Source organism: Brachycentrus maculatus, unplaced genomic scaffold (genome assembly GCF_059751285.1).
Source record: "Brachycentrus maculatus isolate JH-2025_06_01 unplaced genomic scaffold, ASM5975128v1 h1tg000201l, whole genome shotgun sequence".
Lineage (NCBI taxonomy): Eukaryota > Metazoa > Arthropoda > Insecta > Trichoptera > Brachycentridae > Brachycentrus > Brachycentrus maculatus.
This window is the reverse complement of record NW_028280952.1, coordinates 24,280-50,741: the sequence shown is the minus strand read 5'-3', so window position 1 is coordinate 50,741 and position 26,462 is coordinate 24,280. Positions and strand designations below refer to the sequence as shown.

Genomic DNA, 26,462 nt, shown 5'->3' with positions numbered 1-26,462 from the left:
TTGACAGAATACTAAATAAACACAAGAGCTTTGTATTTGCAATGTATTTATTTGAAACCATTCAGATTTTCAGCAGTGATCAGGCCTTTAAGTGTCCGTCGATGGTGGCTTCTCATTGGAAGGGACAAGGTAGAAAGTTTTTAAATTAAAGTCCAGGTGTAATTATTTTATTGTAAAACCTTTGTGCCGTAAATTATTATTGTATCTCCTATATGTAATGTATAAAATCTAATAATTAAAAAAAAAAAACAAATAATACTAAAAAATAAAAGAATATATAAAAATTGTATTAAAATGTTAGTATTCGGCTAAACAAAGACCATGCCTAAAGAGCCGTAATACATATAGTAAATGTAGATATATATGAAATAAATATGTATCTATGTATTTATGTAATAAAAAATAAATAAAAAATAAATAAATAAAAATTTGTATCCGTAATTTACTATTGAAGAAACGCCAGATATGTAATGGTAACCTTTCGCACATCTTGACTGCGAACACCCACAGTTTACTTCGTTTTGCTTGTGGTGCAGCAAATAATGCTTTCCAAGTGAATAATGTATATTATATATGTGGTGACACGGTCTTCCGGGGCACAAGTCTATATGTCAGACTTGTGCCCATCTTCCGTTTCACCAGATATACCATATGTATGAAAATCCATATGAAAAATATAATATAATAATAGACATATTAGTAATATCCGTCACCCTGAACTCTCGTCATTTGTATCCTTTCAAATTTATTCCACTCTGAAATGACAATATATATTTATGATAATTTTGGTCAATTCATAGCATCATTTTCGTAAAAAAAAAACTACGTAAAAGGCGCTTAAATTGTTTTACACCTAACAATTTTATTAAAATCACCCAGTTTATTTCAGCATTAACAATATGTATACCCCTTTCGGTTTTACGAGCATTCTGGCGATTCGGGCGCTGGTGGCCTTGCGGACTAGTTCGGGCACAGCTGGAGCTAGACTAGAAGTATCGGGAATCCACGTACGAGTAACTGCACAACGGTCCAGCTAACTTCATTACGTTCGCAGTCCGCGGCACCCTGCGTCTCCAGTCTCCAGTCCGCGGCACCCTGCTCGCCTGCATCTCCAGTCCGCGGGAAGAGGTATACGGGCCGCCGCGGAGGGGGGCTCCTCGGCTCGGCGCTCGAGGAAATGCACTAGCGCGAAAAAAGGTCCGGAGGAACGCCTCATCGATATAACCGAACCAACAGACGATCGCACCTCTAACGCGAGGTAACAAAATGCACGCGTATCCACCACGAAACAATTCAATATCGACAAAAAAAAATCAAGACGCCAAACGCCTCTGTAAACCACAGCCTTCGGTCTCCGAGGCGTTGAGGGGCTGCCGTTAGCATAATAAGCGATAATATCAAAATGACTAGGTTATTTTATTATCATCGATAGACAGGCTAGAGCAAGGTAAAGTATTTTTACGAAACGCCAAACTGAGATCGAGTTTTCGGGCCGAGATGTTAACTGCATGTTCGTACGAAGATGTTGTCCCGCATCCGAGTTCCGGGTAGTAAGGGTTCTGAGCGCGCGACGCTTGCGTCTGTCGAGGAGCGCAGTTTTGGCTCGGTAGCCTCACTTTACCGGTCCGAAACGACTCGGCGAGCCGGGCCGGCAGGCGGCAGGTCGGGCCCACGCGGACCCAGTGGGCACGACTAGAGCCGGCGAGCGGCGCAGTCAGCCTCGCAAGGCCGTCCGTTCCGCTCGTTGTGTTGCGCGTCGCTCGTCCTGCGGAGTGTTATTTCCGAGTTAAAAGTTTTATTTATTTGTTTATTCTGTTTTTTTAACTAATTTACCTTTCAAATATCTGTAGGACATGTCGGAAGCTACGCTCGACAAGTGAACGAGGTTTGGAGACATCTCCCAGTGTCCAGTTGGTGTAAACTCTTCTGGTGTCGAACGAGTGGTTGTAGTTTATGTTTAGTTGATGCGACAGATTGTGAAAGTGGCCCCTGATAAAATACTAACATTTTACCCGATCTGTGTTCTCTTACTGACAGTCGAAAATGTGCAAAGACGAAATAATTTTCAAATTGGGATGTCTGGATTCGTAACGTATTAACATTTCAACCGTAAGTTTTATTTGATATTTTCAACAGTTCAGATATTCCAAAAAAACTCGAATTTGCTTCCCATTTGGTGAACAGATTACCACCTATATTATCTTGAATAATTATCTTGAAAAATTGAGTATAAAATAATTGACGTTCCGGTAGTAAATGAAGCTTTCTTCCCTTGTCCACCCGCGGCACCCGGCGATGCAAAGGGCACTGCAATCAACGATGCGGTGTTATCATTATTTCGTAAATTATACTAAGACGATTAGTCTTATGTTTCATGTGTTAATCCAGAGAATAACACATACCATTTTGCCGTGGAAAAACGTTGACTATCGGCCATATAATCCGAAGCCAAATTGATAGCGTATAATTTGTTTTTATCTCGTATTGGTTTTCTAAATCATATATCGCGCAAACATTTGATTTCTGAATTTGCACAATATGACAACGCCCGCGAGTTTATCGAGACTGTATACGTAGTCTTATTTAACATGCAGAAAAGTAATGGATTGTTATCTATCGGCTAAAGTTCAGCAAAAAGGACATTGCGCAAGGCAAGTTTACTTCGAGATACTATCCATATTATGTACGTATAAAACTTCACTCGATATCTACAATAATTACAATCTAGAATGATATGTGTATACAGAACCGCACACTACAGCACACTTAGCTGACATGTGGCGTGGTGTAGTTTGGCTGATGACAGTGACAAGACCACCACCGAGTAGTATCTACTCCCCAGCGCGCCACGAGTATCCCTGGCCATCCGCGGAACACGACGTGCGCGACTCTTGTCTCATCGCCATTCGCTCGAGGGCTTCGGATCGCATTATCCGGCTCCTAGGCCTCTGACTAGGGAAGACATGGACGGGAGATATAACATTTTACACGAACATGTGACTGAGGGACTTGATGTGGCGCCAAAAAATAAATTCCCTTAAAAATACCCCACGGGAACATCTATACCGGGGGTGGGGAACGTATTATTTCTAAAAGCCACATTCATTTATCTGATTCGACAGGCCACACAGGACACAGGATTCGAAGCCGCGTTGTAAAAAAACCAAATCAATCCATGGACTATTTTTCGTGTTTCGCGGACATACACATACGGAAACTGAATTTTTATATAGAAAGACATTCAGGTTTTGTTTTTGTTTTATTTTTTGATTGGCACAAGTCAAAATACCGTATCAGAGTAGCCGAGAGGCGCATGCTGCAGGCTCTCCACCCCTGATCTATACATATGGACTATGTATTTTAAAGGTGGAGACTGACCGGAGCATTTCGTCGTAACTTACCACGTTACGATGCGAGCATTCAGGCAGTCAGTACAGCGAGCCGAGCGCTCCATCCATAGTTTCGGATGCTCGCCGCGAGCGATGTTACGACGAAATGCTCCGGTCAGTCTCCACCTTTACATATACGTAAATACTCGATAATTTCCAGTGAACACCCGGACAAACTCTCCACGGCGCATCTATATTAGCGACTAGATGACGAACTGTAAATGTGTTCCGTACAAAAAATATTATTTCTCAAATTCTTTCTGACACCGCAACATGTCGAAGCAGTGTTATCTTGATCGTGAATTACACGAAGGTTACTGAGCTTCAAGTACAGATTTTAGCGAATCTCATAAAATCAGGTCTCCATTTGCTCGAACGCGCCTCAAATTAAATGACTAAAAATGCTTTATTCAGCAAAATGAGAAATCATTATGTTTTATGAATCTTTTGTGATAGTTTTTAAAATGGTTTCACGGTTTTACAATTTTAAGGTTGTTTAAAAATTAAACATTTTAATTGTAATTTCTACCATTTTTTTGTTGCTGTCCAAATTGGTCTGAAGTAAAAAAATCCTACATTTATACCTGATCTCTGCACATTAGTAGATTTTGATCAATTTGGCTAAAAATTCAATACATATGGTTTATGCACCACTGCACTGGCACTGTTTAGGGTTAAACGAAGTTCGCGCTCTGTGCGCCTTCCACCATCACGTCGGCGGCGGCGTACAATCATAATGAAACGTTATTAAACTATTTTTCTGCTTCACGAGGATTGATGTATTCATAATATTATGAAGGAGTGTAGCGTGTAACATTTCATTTAAATTGAAAACAATCAGGAGGCCTCTCGGTGCGTCGTGTAAGCGTTATAATATAGTGTGGTATGTCCACATCTGTACGTGTACTACAAGTCAAACTTATAGTGCTAATAACTACTGACCGATAACCAAAAGTGTTTATGAAGGTTGACAAATCGGAACATCTTAGTAGCGAAATCGCAATGGCCACAATTTCATACGAAGACCCTTTCAAATGAACACGCAAATCGTTAGAGCGCGAGTGATTTGTATAATATACACATTATATTAGTCACGTATAATACAAGCCTATGTATATATTATACTTATAACACTTTTATCTGTACCAACGATGCAACACACTACAGAATTTACTTACAAAATGTGTACGTTACGCATATTACTCGCACTATGTCGCTCCGCTCCAGGCTTCCAGAGTCACGGATCGGATTCCTCTGGGGCTCTAGGGCTCTAGGGATTGGAATATATTTGATGGGACGAGATGGGATGATGACGCGGGAAATGATATAATATAGGAATAATAATAGGAATTTAAAATTGTAAATATCTACTATACATATGTACATGCACGTATGTAGGTAGGGACACACGCAGACGTGTGTTTATGTTCTTACAGAGTAGGCATATTTACACGTTTTGAAATATAGGCGATATTTATTATTGCTTAATTTGCCAATTCGATTGTTCAAACAATTAATAATGACGAACATTATGCTTTTATATTGAAGAAGCTGACTACGCACCCGACCGAACTGCAAGGACACCGACTCGCGTCTTCTCATCTCCGCCTCGTCCCACCTAGTGTAGTTCGTCCTCTGCGTAGGTATAACGCTAATAAGGAATATCCATAATATCGCGCGTAGGTAACTGCTACACGTAGATCGTGCGTAGCGTGTAGCGGTACCATCACTAATCACAAAAATACAATTACATACTTACTCCATATTTGCTAAACGATCTGCGATTCCCTGTAACAGGGTTCCCTGGACGAGTTGGCCGCGTCCTGATCGGGGAACTAATGCGTCTATTTCCAGAAGCGATAGATAGTTCACGATTAAAAGTTCATGTCAAACAAAAATATCCGTGTAAACAATGGAATTTTTTGCTATTATAGTGAATAAATGTTCTTACTATGAAGAGAAAGAGAAAGTAGTCCATAAAAACAAACCATCAAATATACAAACGTCGGTGCATATGTTCGATACCGCTCATTTCGGGAACCAAGTGACTCCAGATTTTGGATATGTGTATGTTTGTCCTGGCTGTAAGCGGGTTTCTGTAAATTTTGGCTCAAAGTGTGTAGTACTGTAGAGGTAACTGCGTTATGATGCGAGCTGCCATAGTAAGAATTAACAATTCATTTCCGTCGGTTGATGAGACCGAAGTGTTCCGGTAATGTGTAAGTGGAATAGTCGAATAGCACGAAGAGCTGCAGAGCTAGTTAGTGGGTGATGTGCTGCGCGCTCTCGCTATGCTCTCGGTTCTCGAGTCTGTCAGCACTATCGGCAGGCAGTAGGAGTGGGAGTGAGGAAGAGTAGTGCGCGCCTTATCGCCAGAATGTTATTACTCTTATCTTAACTCCTCGGCCGGGAAGATAGCAGTATAGCAGCTAAATACAAACACCACAGCTCCGTGGCAAGTGACTAGTAAACGGAATCCCATATCTCGAGTGTCCTTGGAAAATCTTATTTAATATTCTTATACCAGATTGATTAGAATGAAATGGGTTTATTATATTTATATTTAACAATAACGATGAAAAAATGTTGGGTCAGTTACTTAAATTTTTTTGTTGTTGCAATTTTGGCATAGGTACACATTTTACATAGGTATATTTATCTATTTATTGTTTTTTTTATAAAACATGAACAAATAAAAAGTTAGGTAATAGCATAATCTCTCAAAATCGATGTAATCGTTTAATATTTGCGTGTTTTTCAATACAAGTACCATTTTTAGGAATTTTCGACTAACTGTCAAACCTTTCATGTTTACAATATAATGAACGTTCGTTTATATACTCGTATATAGAGTGTGGCGTTAAGTAATGAATCATTTGACTGTCGAATATCTCGGAAAGTAATATAAATATGTATCTTAATTGCGATCGATACCTTATATTGACGTGTTACGAAGGTATGAAATATGTTCGGCAAATGGCCACTTCTATCATTGATGCGAGCTTCTGTTCGTTCTCGAGCACTTCCCACGACGCGGGTCGGTGTTCCTTTTCAAATAACGTGAACAAATTGCGGATAAATTCAAATCCATCAAAACATAAATATGCCCGAATGTGTGGGCAGTTATTCTGAGTAGAGTTTACATACCTATGTATCCACTAAATAAACACTAGGTAATATTTCCTAAAAGAAAGATTGCGCACGTCATTACCGGAGTAGTGCGGTTTAGTGGTCGGCCGAGGTACACTTCAACTTCCGCCGACCTATCGGCGACTCGCCGAGGATAGCCGGTGGACGTGTCGCCCCGAGAAGACAGAGACGAGACTCTTCTATTGTTCAACTATGCATCCGATCGAATCATTGTCAAATGACTACACCACTCGACTCAATGCGCGATGCTTGGTAGTCATTTCAGTCAATTTGTCTTACGGTACATTATAGTTATGTATATAAGTATGTGTAAATGAAGCATTTTCTTATGAAATAATTTTATGCGGTTTTTTGAATAGTAAAAATATGTCGATTAAATACGATCATTCGCCAAACTTGTAAACGAGCTCGTCGACGTATCGAAGATTGATGATTTCTCTTTTATTAAATTAACTTATAAAATATTTTTTAAAATTTATTATCAGCATAAAGCGATAAAATTATTTTTCATTGCAAATTCGAAACGTCCGAGTAGATAGTCCCGTAATGTCATTCGACGAGGACAGAGGAAAAGACAGAAGACACGCGTACTGGTGAGGCGTGTACTGCGTGCGTCGGGTGTCTTCCCGCGTTCCACGTGCACGTTGCACGTCCACTGTGCACGGTGCACGGTGCACGGTGCACGGTGCGTGCGGGCGGCTAGATTGGATAATGGCGGCCCACTGCCCGCCGTTGGCCGCTCGTTACTTCGGGAACTCGGACAGTAGTTGATTAGTTTCCGTTTGCAGATGGAGCTGGTGGTGCTGCTGGCGCTGCTGGCTGGCGCCGCCTGCCTGCAGCGGGAGCTGGAGCCGGAGCCGGAGCCCGACCGAGTGCCCCACATCCTGCACCAGGGTAACGCTGACCATTTTATTATTTATCCCTTAACTAAATTGTTTCTAACTTTGTCTATTCTTTCTTACTTAAATACAATCCTGGCAGTTCCTCGGCAAATTCACACCATTCGGCGCGGAATTAAATCAATATCAATTAATAACGATCGAAATATATGTTGTCGCGTAGGTACGAACATTTCAAAACATTTATTTTCTTCTATGAAATAATCTTATAAGGATTCAACGTCAATTTTTTTTAAAAGTGAAAAACTAATACCCCGCTGCATTATTATTTATATAATTCAATGAATGGATTACCTTCAATAGGATAATCTATTCGGTGTGGAAACTACGATTAAAAAGTCATCAACGAAAACTTCAAAATTGTCATCGTTGAAACACCGTTTTGGAGTTGGAATTCAGTTTGCTGTGGAAGATAGAGGAGTGGAAGGAAGGTGTCGGTGCTACTCGCCGCCAGTCGGCAGTAACCGCAACCAGATTCCTCGAGAGACTCGCAGTATTGCAGTCGGGCAGTTCGTCCGAACTGAGCTACTCCGCCCGGTTTTTTGCTACCGATCCATCTTCCACCGCTTCCCATTCTTGTCCATATCGAGTACCAGCGGTACCGGCAAGTACCCGACAGCCGACAGCCGACCAGTTAGTGTCATCGACTCCGCTGCACAGTGATGGAATATTGAGACGTAGACTTTCTTAGTTATTTTTTTTATACATATTACATTTCATTATTCACGCACATATATTCGACCGATGCGCAGAAAATGTAAACAAAATAGTTACATTTCCCGGCTAGGGTGAGTTACCGTTCTACCGTAAACTTACAAAAAAAATATCAATCGATCAAAAAATTTGGAAAATTGAATACACATATTATGTAATACCGAGGAGAACTATGTAAATATACTTTTTATATTTTACATACTAAATAGTGCCTAGTAAATATGTATGTAATTTGTAATCCGTGTCGGTGTTAGTGGCCGGGGCGACGTCCCGTGAGTAAAATAGGCCTAAAATCTTTCTCTCTTCCCCTCCCTATATAAACACCCGCGGAAAATTTATTCGGGTACTTTAAAAATTCAAAAAATCCGAAAAATAATTGTCTATAAAATGTTTCATGTATTTTTTTGCTCTCCTGAAAGCAGATTAGGTGGCATTATATATATAGGTGTATAGGTGACCCTGGTTGTAATTATCTGATAGATATAACAAAAAAATCGCCTTTTCAATTCAAATCATTAGTCCGGCCAGCGCGCAACGGTCGGGAACAGGAACTACGTCACGACATTCACTCGACTTGGCGATATCCAAAAATTACACGTTTTCGAATCGAATTATTCATTTGATAAGAATATTGTAAAATTTATCACAAATAAATCTGTCGTTTTAAGATTACATTATTAAAAAGCATATTTTATATTGATATTTTATACAGAATTATCGATATTTAGTATAAAACCAATTCTAACGAAAGCATTTCAAATTTGAACGTATATTATGAAAGTCTAGGTGTCAATATTCCATCACTGTCGAGTGCCGTGATGCTGGTCCGTAAGTAGTAAGTAGTACCTGAGTAGCGAGTACTCGACTCTCGGTACAGAGCTACAGCTACAGACCGCAGAGACGACGCAACTCTTATTCTCATAATTCCTCACATTTCTTATCAAACTGGATTTCGCGATTGTCCATTCGAGAAACTGTTCCGCCGCTCTCCGCCTCCCGTCTCTATTCATTCGGTCAATTGTCACTGGAAACTGGTAACCGAACACAACGCATCTAGATTCCATTTCATGTACATATTCTATCTTTCCGTTCGGATAAAGGATATCTACTAATAAAACAAATGTTGTTATTTTGTTCATTGGTATTATATTTGATCGACTTGACGAGTTGGAAATAGAGAGTAGGAGAATTTCGTTATTTGGACTCCCAGTCCCGGTTGTTGCGCGATGGAAGCACCCTTTCCTCCGGCCGCGGCCCGGAGCGCGGAGCGGGGCGCTCACCCCGAGCAGAGACCAGACTACTCGGAATATCGGAAGCTCGCTCCCGTACCCGGATCCAATTCAAAGGTCTTTGGTCGTTCTTGCAAATATAAAAAAAAAGTAAAAGAGACAATTTTATTTTAATAAACATATTAACCCTTTGACTACCAAAATCGGATATGATTTATAAAAGTATCAGTTACATTTTGTACAGTATGTTAGGAATCCGCTCATTCTTCCAGGGTTGTGTAAAATTTTTAGATTAATATATTTTTTTCCAATTTATGCATCCATATTTAGAATATAATATTTTAAAATTAGTTACAATATTACAAAAAAAAAGTTACAAAAGACGAGAAAAACGATTAAAATAAAACAAATTTGTTTCCGTTAAAAGTAATATAAAAGTAAAGCTATAGCAATTATGTTTTAAAAACTTATGAATAATTAACAAAATGAAAAATAATATAAAGTATAAAAATTACAACGAAGTTTATGAATTTTTAAAAATTTATAATAAACAAAATACGATAAAAACACTTAAATATAATCAGCACTGGAAAAAACACACATCACTAACAAAATGGAATTAAATTTATATTTATGCAAAACCGAAATTATAAAACATAAATATATTTTTTTAACAATGTTTTGAATGCTTGGGAAGAAAGGGCCCGTGAACACCGTTTTCGCACTGAGTGCAGACAGTATATTCTTTAGTGATATTCTTCAAATAAATCTTGATATTCTTATATACATTTTCAGGTGTCAGGGTAAATCAACAACAGGCAATAAATTGATACAAATAAGTAATTAACGAATAAAAAATAATAATAATTTAGTTATTCAATATAAAATACATAAGTAAATACCGCCAAACGTTGGCGGTAGGTATGTTTTTACATTCGAATAACAGCCGCATTTAAGCCACGCCCACGTCCGTAGTAGTTCATATTATAAAGATACTTTAGTTAAAAGATACTTTAGTAAAGTTACCAAATTCACCCGACATAAAATTCAACGAATTGCTAAATCCCTCTTTTCTCCACTTTAGATCTCATGATGTCGGGAGACCAGTTTACGGCCGCCGGAGTGACCTCCTTCGGGCCGATGCTGTTCGACGTCGCTCGTGACCAACTGTTCGTCGGAGCCAGGTAAGGCCGGGCGCGATGTCTCGGATAGCCGCGCAGGTTTCTTGTAACGCCAACTGATCGTCTGTCACCGTCTGTCTGTCGCAGAGACAACCTGTTCCGGCTGTCGCTGCGCGGCCTGCGCGAGGTGGAGCGCGCGTCCTGGCCCGCGCCGAGGGACAAGATCCAGCTGTGCCAGGACAAGGGGCAGTCCGAGCGCGCGTGCCGCAACTACGTGCGCGTGCTGCTCTCGGACGGAGCGCGCCTGTTCGCGTGCGGCACGTCGGCCTTCGCGCCCGCGTGCTCGTGGCGCGCGCTGGACAACGCCAGCGCCGTGCTGGAGTGGGTGGGAGGGGTGGCCAAGTGTCCGTACGACCCTCGCGCTAACATCACGGCCCTGCTGACCGAGGACGGCCAGTACTACGCGGGCACCCCTACGGACTTCTCCGGCTCGGACTTCGCTCTGTACAGGTGCGTCGCGCGTGGCCCTTCCTTCCCGTCGCGCTATCAAACTGATCCCCCCTCCCGACTCGAGGATGACCTTTCTTCTTTCTCCCTCGCAGAACTATGGGGAGCAGCCTGACCTTGAGGACCAGCCAGTACAATTCTAAATGGCTGAACGAACCGCAGTTCGTCGGCTCCTTCGAGGACGAAAAATTCGTTTATTTCATTTTTCGGGAAGCCGCTGTCGAATACATTAACTGCGGAAAGGTATTTTTAGTACTTACAAATTTATATTACCTTATCTGCCATATCAATTCATACCGCGAATGGTGATAATTTGCGTAAATCGTGTTTGTAAATAAAAAAAGGTAAATTATTTGTAAATTTCTTGCAGAGGGTATATTCGCGTATCGCGCGCGTGTGCAAGAATGACGCGGGCGGAGATGTCGTTCTGAGGGAGAATTGGACCACCTTCGTGAAGGCTCGACTCAACTGCTCGGAGCCCGGGGATTACCCCTTCTACTACGACGAGGTGCAGAGCGTGGAGTACCTCCCGCAGCAGCGTCTCTTGTACGCCGTCTTCACCACTCCCAGGTTCGCGCCGACTGTCTCGCCTTCCTTCTACGGAGACTCTCGATTCGCGCGTTCGCTTACGACAATTTCCTTTTAATTTCAGCAATAGTATTCCCGGATCGGCCGTTTGCGCGTTCAACATGTCGGCTATAGAAGAGGCTTTCCGGGGCCCTTTCAAGCACCAGGAGAGTCCGGGGCACGCTTGGGAGAGCCGCGCGGCGCGCCACCACCCGCACGCCGCGTGCGGCTCGGCGGGCGCGCGCGCGCAGCAGCTGGCCGAGTCGGCGCGCTACCAGCTCGTGGACGGCGCCGTGCAGCCGCTGCACGCGCGCCCGCTGCTCGCCTCGCGGCGCCGCCTGGCGCTGCTTACCGTGGCCGCGCTGCCGCGGCACGTGCTCTTCCTGGCCGCTCTGGACGGCTCGGTCAGCAAGGTGGCCGTGCTGCCGGGCGCGCGCGCCGCGTGCCTGCTGGAGGTGTGGCGCCCCGAACTGCGCGGCCCCCTGCGCGCCATGCAGTACCTCAAGGAGACGGTGGGTACTGCTCGCGCTCGTTGACACCCGCGTGTCTGTCCGCGCTCGGTAACTGACGACTGACTGTGTGTGTATCCCGCAGGACTCGGTGTACCTGGCGACGGAGGGCGGCGTGCTGCGGCTGGGCGCGGCGCAGTGCGCGCGGCGCGGCGGGCGTGCGGCCTGCCTGGCGGCGCGGGACCCGCACTGCGGCTGGGACGAGCGCCGGGACCGCTGCAGCACTGCGCCTCCGCCCCCGCACCCCCATTGGCTGCAGGACCCGCCCGCCTGCCCCGTCCTTCACTCCACCGGTAACTTTACCTATCTACTCTATCTCTCACTCTTTTTCCATGGCTGCTGGCTGAGCTGAACTCGCGTCTTGTGCTTGTTTCTTTCCATTAAAGGAATTGGTGAAGGTATTAACCTAACTAACTTGTACAGCTGGATCCGGCACCACTCCGCGTCTGGCGGCGCGTCGTTCCTCAACTCTCGGCGGTGAAATTGATACAGCGGATTGATACAGCGAAATAGTGCCGTGGTTAGGACTTTGTGCCAGGTTGTGAGATAGGGTTGTTTTTTATTTTTTTATGTCCATCGTTTGTTAGGATTGTGATAGGTGTGTATCAAGAAAAAAAATATGTGTATGTGTGTATATGTGTATGTGTAAATATATACGTATATGTATAGATATATATATATATATATATATATATATATATATATATATATATATATATATATATATATATATATATATATATATATATATATATATATATATATATATATATATATATATATATATATGCAAATATGTATACATGTATAATATGTATGTCTCTATAAATGTCTTTGCACTGTTCCGTGTCTGTCTGCTGTGCTGGTCGGGGTTGTGGGCATCTGTGTACCGGCCAACGTCGACTCGGAATCGGATCTAGCTGACTAATTGAACTAAACGCTAATCCCTTTCACTGCCTACATTGGGGTACTTCTAGAAAATTTGGTGATGGACTTACAATCTTGTATTTATTTGGATTGGCAGTGACAGGTATATTGAAAGCTTTTAAATGTAAATTCACAGTAAAATCGGGATACAATTCTATATTGTTTCTGTCAGGAAGCCTAGATGTTTCTGTATCAGATCTGGGCATGCGGTGGGACAGCTTTCAATATCTCTCACTATCTCTACAATTTATATCGAAGTTTTACTTTTATTCTCAAGTTACATGTTACGAGTTGAAAACAAAAATATGTTTTTTTATAAAATTAGACTCAAAATACTAGTGTTCTCTGCAAAACAAAGAAACGGCTCTTAAATTTATGAAGTCCATCTTAAAAGTGACGTAACATCGCCACCTTGGTATTTCTCTGTCGCACACTGCTTTAGAAACGTATGAAGACCGAAATAATAAAATAAAACTAATTCCTCCCACAAAAGCTATTTGCGCTGGAATTTCGAGACGTTTAGTAGACGAGTTTAATCTCCCTTACTTTTCGACAGATTTCAAGAAGAATAGTACCTCACCGATTGTATTTTGATTTTATATATTACTTTATCGGCTAATAAAAATGACCGTCGAAATGATCCCATTATAGGATGACATCGTCATCCAATAGGAAGACAAAGTACACACGGTACTCACGCATACTTTTTTCAGTTGACGGGGGCTGGTCGTCGTGGTCTCCGTGGGAGGAGTGCCTGCAGGGCGGCGGGGGGCGGGAGGGGCAGGAGGCGGAGGAGGGCGGGGACCGGTGCCTGTGCCAGAGCCGGCGCTGCGACAGCCCGGCGGCGCGCGGCGGCGGGCGGCCGTGCTCGGGGGCGCGAATGCGCGTCTCCAACTGCACGCAGCACGGCGCGTGGACCGCGTGGTCGGGCTGGTCGGCGTGCAGCGCATCGTGCGGCGTGGCCGTCAAGTGGCGGCGGCGCTGGTGCGGCGCGCCCGCGCCCGCGCACGGTGGCCGCCTGTGCGTCGGGCCCGACCGCCAGGAAATATACTGCACGCAGAATCCTCCTTGTCCCGGTAATCATAGTGCGCGATATATATATATAAATACACCACACAGCATACATATATAATACCAATTTGACATGTTTCCACGATCGCGTTTCCAGCCCCCGTGGAGGCGGTGGCAGAGGCAGGGTGGGGCGAGTGGGGCTCGTGGTCGGCGTGCTCGGCGGCGTGCGGCGGCGGCGCGCGCTGGCGGTCGCGCGCGTGTGACCGGCCGCCCCCACCGCCCGGCGCCGCGTCGTGCTCCGGCTGCGACTCACAGGCCGAGCCGTGCAACGCGCACGCGTGCGACGCGCGGCGCGCCTCCGCCTGGACGCCCTGGATACTCGCCCTCTCCAGTAACTACTTTTTAATAATATTCGCTTATCTCGCACGACCCCTCTCTTAGTCCCGCAATCGTCGGAAGTTGAATAAGGCCCGAAACTACTTTTTCTTTAGTTTTTTTTTCCCGATCTGACTGTCGGGAGCGCTATGCGATCGATAATTTCTCCAATTGCCACCGAGCGAGGTTCTTACGGATAGTTTATGAAGACGTATTAAAGAATATACAAATATAATTTTATAGGCATAGGTGCCTCTGTACTTATTTGATTATATTCAAAATATGTTTTAAAATGTTCGACACTAGATTTATCATGTACATATTATTTATTAAAGAAAAATAATTAAATATCATTAAAATGTCAAATACCATTACAATATATGGTACATACAAAAAACAATATGATCGGTCTGTAGTTGGTTATACTTACTCTGCCACTATGTAGGGGAGAGATTCGTACCTTGGGCCGTTAGACTCTCATAATTGATGTCTCATAATTGACAAAGTACGTAAAAAAAAATTGTTGAACCAAATAGATCGGTTATTTATAATCATATTGTTAGAAGATATCATGTGCTTATCATGCAAAGTATACATAGGAATGACATTTTACAAAACCTCTTCTCTTGGCCCAAGGTACGGTACAGTCCCGTACCTTGGTCATATAAAATAATCGTTCAGTAAAACTATTTAGATAGCTTGTTATGTTTTATATTTCTAAAGTTTTTTAAAATAATTAAAGTCCTGCTTCTTTGAATGCTATTATAACCATTTAGAGAGAAAAAGTCTAGAGTCAAAGCTGAAAAACTACAAGTCGAGAATGTAAGTAAGTCGTATGAAAGGGAAGTGAATGAAAGATTGAATGTAAGGAATATGGATATGAATGTAGACGATACCTGGGAGCACATCAAATCGTGTATGTATGAGTCAGCAAAGAGTGTATGTGGAGTTGCGATCCAAGGTAGGAAAAAAGGAGATGCATGGTGGGATGAGGGCATGAAAGGACTTGTCTCTGAGAAGAAGAATGCTTGGCTAAATATGTTAGCAGTTAACGATGTTAAGAGTGAACTTTTTAAAATAATGAAAGATCGGTATAAAGAATGTAAGAGAAAAGTGAAAATGGGAGTAAAAGAACGGAAAGATCGTCTAAAGAGAGAAGAAGGTATGAAAATGTCAACCCACTTTCAAGAAAACATTAAGCTTTTCTGGAAAGAGGTAAAGAACGCAAAAAATGAGACTGAAAATGGAGGCATGAAAGTTATCAAATCAAATGATGGTAAAATATTGACGAATGAAAGTGAAGTGAAAGAAAGATGGAAAGAATACTTTATGGAAATTTATGAAAGTAACGGCAATGTCTCCACCGAGACACCCATAGAGGCAAGGGTGAGTGAGGGTATGGTAAGTGAGATAAGTATGTCAGAAATAACGAATGCCTTAAAATTAATGAGGAACGGTAAGGCTGTTGGGTATGATAATATTGCTATAGAGTTTGTAAAATGTGGTGGACTGACCACCCTCACATGGATTCACAGACTATTTAACCTGTGTCTTGAGGAAGGATACACACCTCTGGATTGGAGACGGGCAGTAATCATGCCTCTATTCAAGGGAAAGGGATCTCGCGCAGAGTGTGGGAATTATAGGGCGATAAGCCTGCTAAGCTCTGTCGGTAAACTCTATAGTAAGATTATAATTGAAAAAGTTAGAATGGTGACGAAAGAACGGATTTGGGATGTGCAAGGTGCTTTTATGAGTGGAAGAGGTTGCACAGATCAAATTTTTGCACTACGAATGCTGACGGAAAAGTTTTTGGCTAAAAATCAGAAACTCTTCTGTGCTTTCGTGGATTTGCAGAAAGCGTATGATAAGGTTGATAGGATAAAATTATGGAGCGTGCTGGAAAAATATGGAGTAGACAATAAACTTATACAAGCAGTTGCTTCCCTCTACGAGGGCAGCACAGCTAGTATAAGAGTGAATGGGGACATTACATCATGGTTTGCAATATCCAAAGGCGTAAAGCAGGGATGTGTAATGTCACCATGGTTGTTTAATCTCTATATGGACCATTGTATGAAAGAGATTGAAAGTATGGGAGTTGGAGCGAAAATGATGAATATAACTGTTAGTTGCTTGCTGTATGCGGATGACGCCGTACTGCTAGCGAGCAGCGCGGAGGACTTGCAACTAATAGTGTCAAGAATGTACGATGTATGTATGGAAAATGATCTGGCAATGAATGAAGGTAAGTCAAAGGTCATGGTGTTTGAAAGAGAGAAAGATTTGACAGAATGCAAGGTTATCGTGCACAATGAATCCTAGAACAGGTGCAAGAATTTTTATATCTAGGAAGCATGTTCACAAGGGATGGAAAAGTGGATAAGGATATTGAGAGAAGAGTGAATGCAGGGAATAGAATAAATGGTGCTTGTAACAGAGTGATTGGGAATAAGAATATGTCCATGGAAGCCAAGCTAGCGGTTCACAACGGCGTACTAGTACCGACACTAATGTATGGAAGCGAAACATGGAACTGGCAAAGGAAGGATGAAAGCAGAGTGAATGCTGTTGAAATGCGCTCCCTCAGACGAATGTGTGGAAAATCATTGTATGACAGAATTAAAAACGATGATATAAGAAAGGAATGTAAGGCTGAACGAGGAATAATTGAAAAGATTAGAAAGAGCTCTTTGCGGTGGTATGGACATGTGGAGCGAATGGATAGCGAGAGAATGACAAAGAAAATATATGTGGCGAATGTGAGAGGGAAAACAGAACGTGGACGACCGAAAAAGACTTGGCACGATCAGATCAATCAGAACCTAAAATCTGGCGGTGTCAAAAGTCTGCGTAATCGGAGGGCATGTATGACTAGATGTATGGATGTGAAGGAGGCTAGGAGTGTTTGTCAGGACAGAAGAGTGTGGCGTTCCATCCTCTCTGCCTACCCCTGCGGGGAAACGGCGTGATGGTAGTAGTAGTAGTAGTAGTAGAGAGAAAAAGAAAACATTATAAAAATCAGCTTTCTTTGATTTAATTTTGAGGTTAGTAAACTCGTGAACTGATAGCTCCGATCACCGCGTATCAACTGTATTCCATAGAAAACATCTTGTTTTTCTCAAATGAAAACATATCCTTTAATCACAAAAAAAACAAATGTATGAAAACATAATTAAAACTACATACTTTGCTTATGTCCCAAGGTACGGTACGGTACCCTGAGATGGCCCAAGGTACGGGACATACTGTGAAACAATTAAATTGACAGTCACATTTTTGAGGGTATATTATTCTTGAATAAAAAGATTTTTTTTAATAGCCAATATAATCAGTGAACAGATGCATGCAAATAAGTAACAACAAATTATTTACCTTAAATTCAAAAATTACCGGAGTGTTGCTTGAAAATTTTACTATTGATGCACAAAAATCATTTTTTAATTTTAACAAAAATATTAGTAGCCTTTACGCGCCACAACTATAATGCAATGGCTAAAGGACATTATTACGTTCTGACATTAAAAAAGAAATGCGAATATTTACTTGGATGGCTGACGGGAACCGATTGACCAAGGTATGGACCTGTCCAAGGTAGGGTCCTCTCCCCTATATATATATTTATATAAATAAATATTTCTTCTCAGTTTTAATTACGGAATATATAACCAAAGGTAATTTAATATAAATAATTTCCAGATTCGAGTGATCAATCAGTAATTGAGAAGAGATTTAAATTTTCATGCAAAATGCAGTCTGATAATTTAAAGGTAGGTGTTTTTGTTTTTGGTACCGTGTTCCACAACTTTTTACTTATTATTTTTTAGTTTTTACTAGGTTTTCGATTTAGTTTTTTGATAATAAGCAGTTTCGCTATCATTGAAAACATGTTAAAAAAAAAATTCTAAAATATTTTGTAAATAATAACTTTTTAAAAAAATGTTTATCGGTTTGGAGACATACTCATCTCTTAACAATGATCATTTTTATTCACCACCGCCAAAGTTTGTATAAACAATTGTTTAATCTATCCATACTCAAAATATTTGATTACAAACTTTGCACAATTGTTTACGGGAAATACAATTAGTTATTAAATACACAAAAAAACAGACAGTAAGGGTCAGTCTTTACACAGTGACCTAACTGCCTAACTGCAGTGAACTAACTACAAAAAGTTTGCGTAACAATTTTAGGCATTCGCAAGGTACAGTTTTGGCATCTACACATACCCGCCACATGCGCTAATGTATTTGGCACAAGTGAGAGCGATCCGAAGCGATCGAAGCGAGGTACACGACCTGGGTTCGAGGTACCCGACCTGGGTTCGAGGTACCCATAAGCGAGTGTCTGCTGAAAAGGTCAAAGTCCCCTATAGTTGTGAGAAAAATTAAAATGATGAGTGAAAAAATTATTAATACATATCACAATTTTTGATTTGCGAGTGCCTACAAAGTACACAAATGCAAATAGTAAAAATGAGTTGTGTAACTTTTGAATTTACTCCGAATGGTGTGTACACTCGACAGATAGGCGTGAGTAAGGAGGAGGAGCGTCCGCTGGCTGTGGAGGCGGGGGCGGCAGCGAAAGCGGGGGCGAGGGACGGGTGGGGCTGCTGGGGGGAGTGGGGCGAGTGCAGCGCGTCATGCGGTGCCGGGCGAGCCGTGCGGCGGCGCGCGTGCGTGGGCCCAGGCGCGTGCCGCGGCACCGCCCTGCAGACGAGGCACTGCCAGGGACCGCCGTGCCACGGTACGTGAACATCATTTTCTCTCGTGCACTTTTCGTGTCAGGGAAGCGATGAAATGATGAATGTGCGCTTAATGTATTGTGCTTTTTGTGCAGAGCTGGCAGGCTGGGGCGCGTGGTCTGCATGGTCAACGTGTGCAGAGGGCGCACAAGCAGAGGGGGAGGGAGAGGGACAACAGATGCGTTCGCGCCGCTGTACTTCGCAGCCGTGCCACGGGCCCGAAACGCAAACGCGCTCCTGCATCATGGATGACAACGACACGGATAATGGTATTTACTTTTAATAAAATTAGTACAGTAGTCCTTTTGGTATTTGGGTTTGGCGTATGATATTATCTTTTAATTTAATGATCTTCTGATGCCTTTTCATCACTTCGGTTGGCTGCCATAATGAAATATGTCAAACATTTCTATAAAGAGAACCTCGGCATATTGAATCCTGCGATATTAATTTATCGACATAAGAAAGACATTCTTCTTTCTCATTATTTATGTTCTGCCATCAATTTCCCATTATTAGTTCCCGGAGAAGTTATTACTCGTTATGTCTTATAGTGGGGACTGGCCGGAGTCATTTTGTAACGTAACACGTTACGATGCGAGCATTCGTATAGTTATTACAGCGAGCCAAGCTCGTTCCGAGTACTCCATCCGATGTTCGGATGTTCGCCGCGAATGTTACATTACGACGAAACGCTCCGGTCAATCCCCACCTTTATGGTGTCTCCTGAATACTAATACATTCGCGGTGAGCATTCGTAAAGTCAGTACAGCGAGCCAAGCTGCTCGCCGCTCGTTCCGAGCACTCCATCCGATGTTCGGATGCTCGCCGCGAATGTTACATCACGACGAAACGCTCCGGTCAATCCCCACCTTTATGGTGTCTCCCGAATACTCAAACTTCTTTAAATTAATTGAGGTCAGCAAAGGGCACATTTTCGCAATTACATAGAACCCATCTATGTAATCCTGAGATATACGAGAGCAGTCTGAAAAATTTCCCACCTCTCAACATGAAGATGGCACTCGTTGTCAATAAAATTTGAGCATGTGTTTGTGCATGTTTTGAAAGGTACTCACCAAAATTTCGACCACTATGAACGCACAGTTTACGCAATATTTTACTATAGAGTTACAATTCTATGTCAGCTTCCAGAGTCTGGACATATCCATTTATATCCTAGTTGTGGAGTATAAGTCTCACATTCTAAAAACTAGATGCGCCTGTTAAATAGTATTATTAACTCGTACATACATTTCCTCATTTCTGATATGGATTTGTATTCTTAGCTTATCCATGTACCTAAAAATTTACAATTCTTTACTTTTTCTAGTGCTTTCTTATTAAATGTCAATTTGATTGGATCAACAAAAGAAAGGCGATAGTTAATGTAATAAATGTTGTGTCCCTAGAACTGTACGCGATGGCGGCACGCAGGCCCGCGGCGACGGTGCTGGCGGCGGGCGCGATGGGTGCGACGGGTGCGAGTGCGGGAGGCGCGGGCGGGTGGGCGGCGCTGGTGGGCGCGCTGGCAGCGGGTGCACTGGGTGGAGCGGCGCTGGCGGCGGCCGCGCTGCTCTACGCGGGACGGCGGCGCGCCACGCGCATCCCCTCGAGCCCGCATTACATCACCAAGCAGAACAGCTATGTCAGCGTGCCACTAAAAGAGGTGCCTATATTTACCGACCATCTTCTTTATACCACATTTACTATTAACTTGTCAGTAGAGGAGTAGAGCAGGCACCTCAGTGGTTGGAGCGCTACGTGCAGCGCAGTCAAGGGATAACTGGAGAAGAGTCATTGGTTCTGCAAGCGTCACAACCCTCAACAATGAGGAATAAGACGGAGAAGAAGAGGAGTGTGGGTGTTTCCTAAATGCTAAAGCGCAGAACCCCATTGCCAGATTTATCGTCGAGTTGATCCTTAAAGTGGGCGACTTCACATGGATTTACTTTCTCCACAATAGAGAGTAAAAACTGATTAATTCAAAAATCAAGTGTAATGTAATATGTACCTATATAATAAACATACTATTACATATTATGTACATGTAATTGAATAGCTTTTTTAAAACTTCATTTTCATTAAAGAACACATTTTTTAGGTTAATCCGTTGATAAGTATTTTCACCCATCAATGTTAGAGCCACCAATATAGGAGCCATCTTCATTCCTGAATGCGTAATAGGTATAATGTAATGTTTATGAGGAAAGGTGCATCTGATTTCCAGAAATAAATGTCAAGTATTAGTTCTGGAATGATGTGAACGTCACGGAGATGTAATGGTGACCGCATCGTCAGGAATAGGAAATATTAATATGTACAAGAATTTATCCAAAATAAATATGTATAATTCATTAGTAACTTTGACAATATCTTCGTTCATATTTGATATTTATTTCCCCTAATTAAATGCATCTTTTTCTCATAAAAAAGATCTTATATGCGATTATTTTGGACTTTGTAAGTAACATATAATTAGTGTTAACAATTACTAGCCCATATATTGTTTGGCTGCACCATCGATGGACTCACCGGCCGGTTTATGCACTTCAGGTCCCCAAGAAGAGGCAGCCGTCCTTCTCGGGAACCAGTCAGGGCGGGTACTGCCCCGCTAAGGCCAACAACCTCAACTGCACTCAAGGAGGCACCCCCAAGCTCTACCCCAAGGCTATCGCCGGAGACTACGAGGCCAGCACCATGAAGAGGAATAGCCACACGGCTCTGCGGAACAATATCAATCTGGAGCAAGAGAAGTTCAACTGACCCCACTCACTCGAGGTTCAATTCATTACCATGATTTGAAATGCACAATGTAACAATACAATAATAATGTAGGTTCGCAATAATACCACCATCATGCGGTTAGATTTTCACACGCCTCAATGTTTCCGGGACGTTCAGCGCCCAGATTGTGCGCAGCTCGTCTCCATTCTTCCCAGACTGGGGCTCTTGCTTGCTTACCTTCAACTGTTTTCTTTTCTGGATATTTTTATAATTCCTCTGCTCAAATTAAAATAGAATCCCTTTTCTGCATATCGTGGGGAGTCTACTGAAAGATTACTGCTAGTTCTTTGAGATTTGTGCGTGTGCAGCATCCGCCTTTATTCTCAGAGTTTCATCGGTCATTAGTGTTGTGTGGTGATTAAAGGAACTTATCAATGGATTTCACTAATATATAATTCATTCCTAAATGAAAGCCTACTTTTAGTCCCTTCATTAACAGTATGAGAGCTTTAACATAATATACTACTTACTTACTTGTGCCAATTTAATATTTTACATATGAGCCTGGCTGATATTCGAACCCGGCGAAGGCTGTTATTAATCATTTTTAAAATTTTCTATCGAGTTGTGGTCCCGTGGTTAGTGTCTCAGTAAGTGCACAGCACTTCTTGCCTTGCAAAATCATTATAGTGAAATACTAGTTTTATATTTTTAGATATTTTTAAATAATTAAAATAAATAATATTTCTAGGTTCATAGTATATTGCAAACTAAGGCACCCGAGTGTTTAGAATTTTTATTTATTTTTATAAATGTCACTAGATTCTAAAATCATGTCGTACAATTTTGTGAATTTATGCGTGGTCAAAATGTGGTCTCAGTCATCGACAGTGCTGCCCGTCGGGTAACCAACGCCACGTGTAACGACACATCACTTACTGAAAAGGAACGGGAATATACAAGTTTGTAAATTAATGTATTTTTACTGTCCCTAGTGAGTGCATGTGCCAAATAAACCTATGTAAGTCCCCATTGATTTTACAAATGAGTTTGTCGAGGTATATTGACAATCTGAAATAACGTTCTTTAAAACTAATATTGTTTTTAGTTAAAACTATTATTTTTGAAAGGTTTTTTTTTAATAATGAATATGTATAATACAGTTTTATAGAAATTTAGATTTTTATCACGATAATGTATTTGAAGTATAATGCATATATGTATCGTATATGCATTATACTATATGTATCTCTCGATACATATACATATATGTATCGAGAGTTTAAGAAGTTAATATGATAAGAAATTCTATTTGAAGAGAATTTTCTCTGAGGTTTTAGTTCTGATGTTGAAGACGATTTGTTATTACATAAAAAATATTTTTTTTAATCTAAACAGTATAATTTCTGCCTAATAGGTACTCATTATTTGTAGGGTAACATTGGGCAATCGGTGTGGTATGTATTACATATTTTATTCCAGCTTAAGTTTTTGATGTCAAATATATACTCATATATACGCATTACAGAAATACACAACCAAACTTGTGCAATGATTAGTGTTGAGTGATTTAATAAAAAAACAATGACTTTTTGACAAGAAATTGGTAATTTAGTTTTTTTTTAATCGCCCATCACTGATTAAGAGGAAACATGGCGTACAATGGTACATATCAATAAATCATTTTAGTTAATTACATATTAATTAATCTCAGTTCTTTTTGGGAGCAACATTTTCATATTATTATTGAATTTTTCACTGAAACAGTCAATATTTTGACTCGGAGAGCAGACAACAATAGATGTAAGTAATATTGTAAATTGAAATGTATTGTTTTTACACATTTGTACAAAATGGGAACAAAATGGTACTGCAATATCGAGACAATCATTATCTTTCACAAGTACTTTGCCTTGTGGGTACCCGGTTTGTAGTACATACATACATACATAATTAGCCTTGCGTGTACCCGGTTTACAGAACATACGCACAGTATATATACAATATAAGACAAAAGCTAGACATAAAATTCGTGACATTCCTTACATCAAAGGTTTATCATTTTATTACATATGTAAACATACGTATGAATGTCTTTAAGACTGATTTTTTAGGAATACTGTATTGACTTTGGTAATTTGTGATATTACTCTAATATTAATATTTAACATTTTTCTATGTAATATTGTACACAGTATTATATTACATAAGGAACAAATTTTAAGCTTTTGTTCTGGTACTTTTTCAGGGCTATAATATCTGAGTGTTTATGTGTAAGATTATGTCATAAAAGTAATGTTATAGATTAACAAGTGCCATGAGTTGATGTTATCATTAGAGTTGTGTTAACATACTACATAATTTATCTTATTCCCAATTACATAGGTATATTATACATATTAGGTACTTCTAAAAATGCAATATTTTATGAAGTTTAATTGTAGCTCATATTGAGCATTCTGATTAAAATATATTTTATTTATATGTAATACAGAATACCTCGGTTAATCTAACTTCCTTCTTTCCCATTTTAGTTTACCATCAGTTCACTATTCACCTCTTGAAACAGATTATCAAATATTATTGCTAAAGAAATTACTTTTTATTAGAACATTGTTAACTCGGGCAATGGATCAATTCACGTTGTGACATTTAAGGCCTATCACTGTACAGTACTCGTAACATTCCCTGAAATGTGCAAATTACTATTCCAATCTGGGAGTATGTTATAGTATAATAATATACATTTCGCAGTTGAAGAAATGACAGTTGACCTGTGCCATAAGGAATTTGTTCCTTTTATTAAAATACATATAACTAAAATTACTTGACAGTTTAACGCAGTTTGGTAAGTGTGCGTAGAGTAATATTTGCTCATAAAGTGGTCTTGAGGTTAGAAATTTTCAAGAAAATAAGTGGTATTAATAGGATAAATAATTTTTAGTAGTTTTATTGTATTTACAAACATGTACTTAAATAAATTAATAAAAAACTGATATCCTTATTATCTGCCTGATTAAACGAGGTATATCTCTGTATTATTTTAATATCTTGAATGAATATCTTTAATTTTGAAATGTAAGATTTTACATCGGTGTTTATAATAAATTATCACTTATTAACTATTCAATTTGTGTTTTTTTTATGTTGTTCCCACTTGTCGGTGCTCGATCACCTAAGAAGCAACTGTCACAATATGCGTTTAAAAGCCTTTTCTGCCATCATGTGATTTTTAGCCATTGAATTTGATTACATCATAGAGATAAGGAGTCAAGAAGGTACTAAAATAAGCTGATGCAACACTTACGAAATCTATGTAAAGGGCATTTCACACATGAATCTGGTTTTAATGCGAATTCCTAGGGTGGTGAATCCGATCGGTGTGGATCTTCTAAAATACTACACAAAATTTATAATACACCCCCGGCAACATAAATAGCCGAATGACTAGTTTAGTACAAAAATTCCCATTAAGTGCTCAAAATAATTACACCTAGATTTGAATCATGGTTTTATCACTTCTAGGAACAATTAATGGCTACTTAGGAAACTGGAAAGTCCAAAATTTATTCAGTTATACACATGTTTTGGCAGTGATAAGTTGTTTTCTTGAAGGATTCGTATTTTATCAAAACAAAATACCGGACTAAAACTTTTGTTAGATAAAAAATAGTTTTTGTTGCGTTATCTAAAAAAAAGTTAAGATGATAAAACAAGGCAATGAATCAATTTTACGGAGATTTCTGAAAAACATTCAAAGTTAGTGTGACACTAAATCAAAAAGTGGGTACAGGATCGAAACGGTGCACTTCGAAAAGTGATAATCGTATTCTAAAAAAAAATATCACTAAGAAATATGTTCGCATCAGCTCCAAAACTAAGAGCACGACTTTATAAAACCGTCAGTGTTCGTGTATGCACAATTTTAAATAAATTACTAAAAAATGGATTCTGTCCAAAAGACCTGCGAATAAACCTCTATTAAATCAGAAAATAAAGAAAAACCGTTTGGAATGGGCGAAAGTAAAAAAAAATTGGATGGAGGACAATTGGGAAAGAAGTGTATTTTCTAACGAATTAAAATTAAATTTGATTGGTGCAGAATGCCTGGCATGCCCTTTTAACTCGTTAGGCGCCGCCGCAGCGACACAATAAATATTAATTGCACTCGTAAGTACCTATTTTATTATTTACAACACCCTAGGGGACACTTACAGGTACTTTATTGTTAACATCCAGTTGTGTACGGTACCTGCTACTGAGTGTTTGTATATTTTGCAGGTTTTAAGTTGTACACTAATAAATACGCATCATTTTATTTGAGTATTTTTTATGCGTCATAAAAATGCATAAAGAAGAAAGTAGTGAAGATGATTTTAGTTTTGTTTGTGATAGTGACAGTACTGGCCATATTTCAATACAATGTGATACTAGTAATAGTGAAAGTGAATTTATCGGACATAGTAGAAAAAAATTGCGTGTTTTGGATACAAGCAGCAGTTCTGGTGCACCCGATGTAGATACACAAGAGAAAGATGTACTAGACGAGGATTGGATGGATATGGCCGAAGAAGACGACTTGTTGGAGAC

General features: G+C 40.6%; 1 protein-coding gene across 1 annotated transcript; it reads left to right on the top strand.

Moving 5' to 3' along the window:
• The first annotated feature begins 1,702 nt into the window (after nt 1-1,702).
• Sema5c (Semaphorin 5c) lies at nt 1,703-25,002 on the top strand. The gene is made up of 15 exons (XM_088263559.1): nt 1,703-2,109; nt 7,328-7,433; nt 10,466-10,565; nt 10,650-11,012; nt 11,105-11,252; nt 11,380-11,579; nt 11,662-12,088; nt 12,171-12,378; nt 13,726-14,088; nt 14,181-14,414; nt 18,098-18,168; nt 18,928-19,147; nt 19,241-19,414; nt 20,558-20,814; nt 21,702-25,002. The coding sequence occupies exons 2-15, from the start codon at nt 7,328-7,330 to the stop codon at nt 21,909-21,911; spliced, it is 3,081 nt and encodes a 1,026-aa protein (XP_088119685.1). The 5' UTR covers nt 1,703-2,109; the 3' UTR covers nt 21,912-25,002.
• Nucleotides 25,003-26,462: the final 1,460 nt, after the last annotated feature.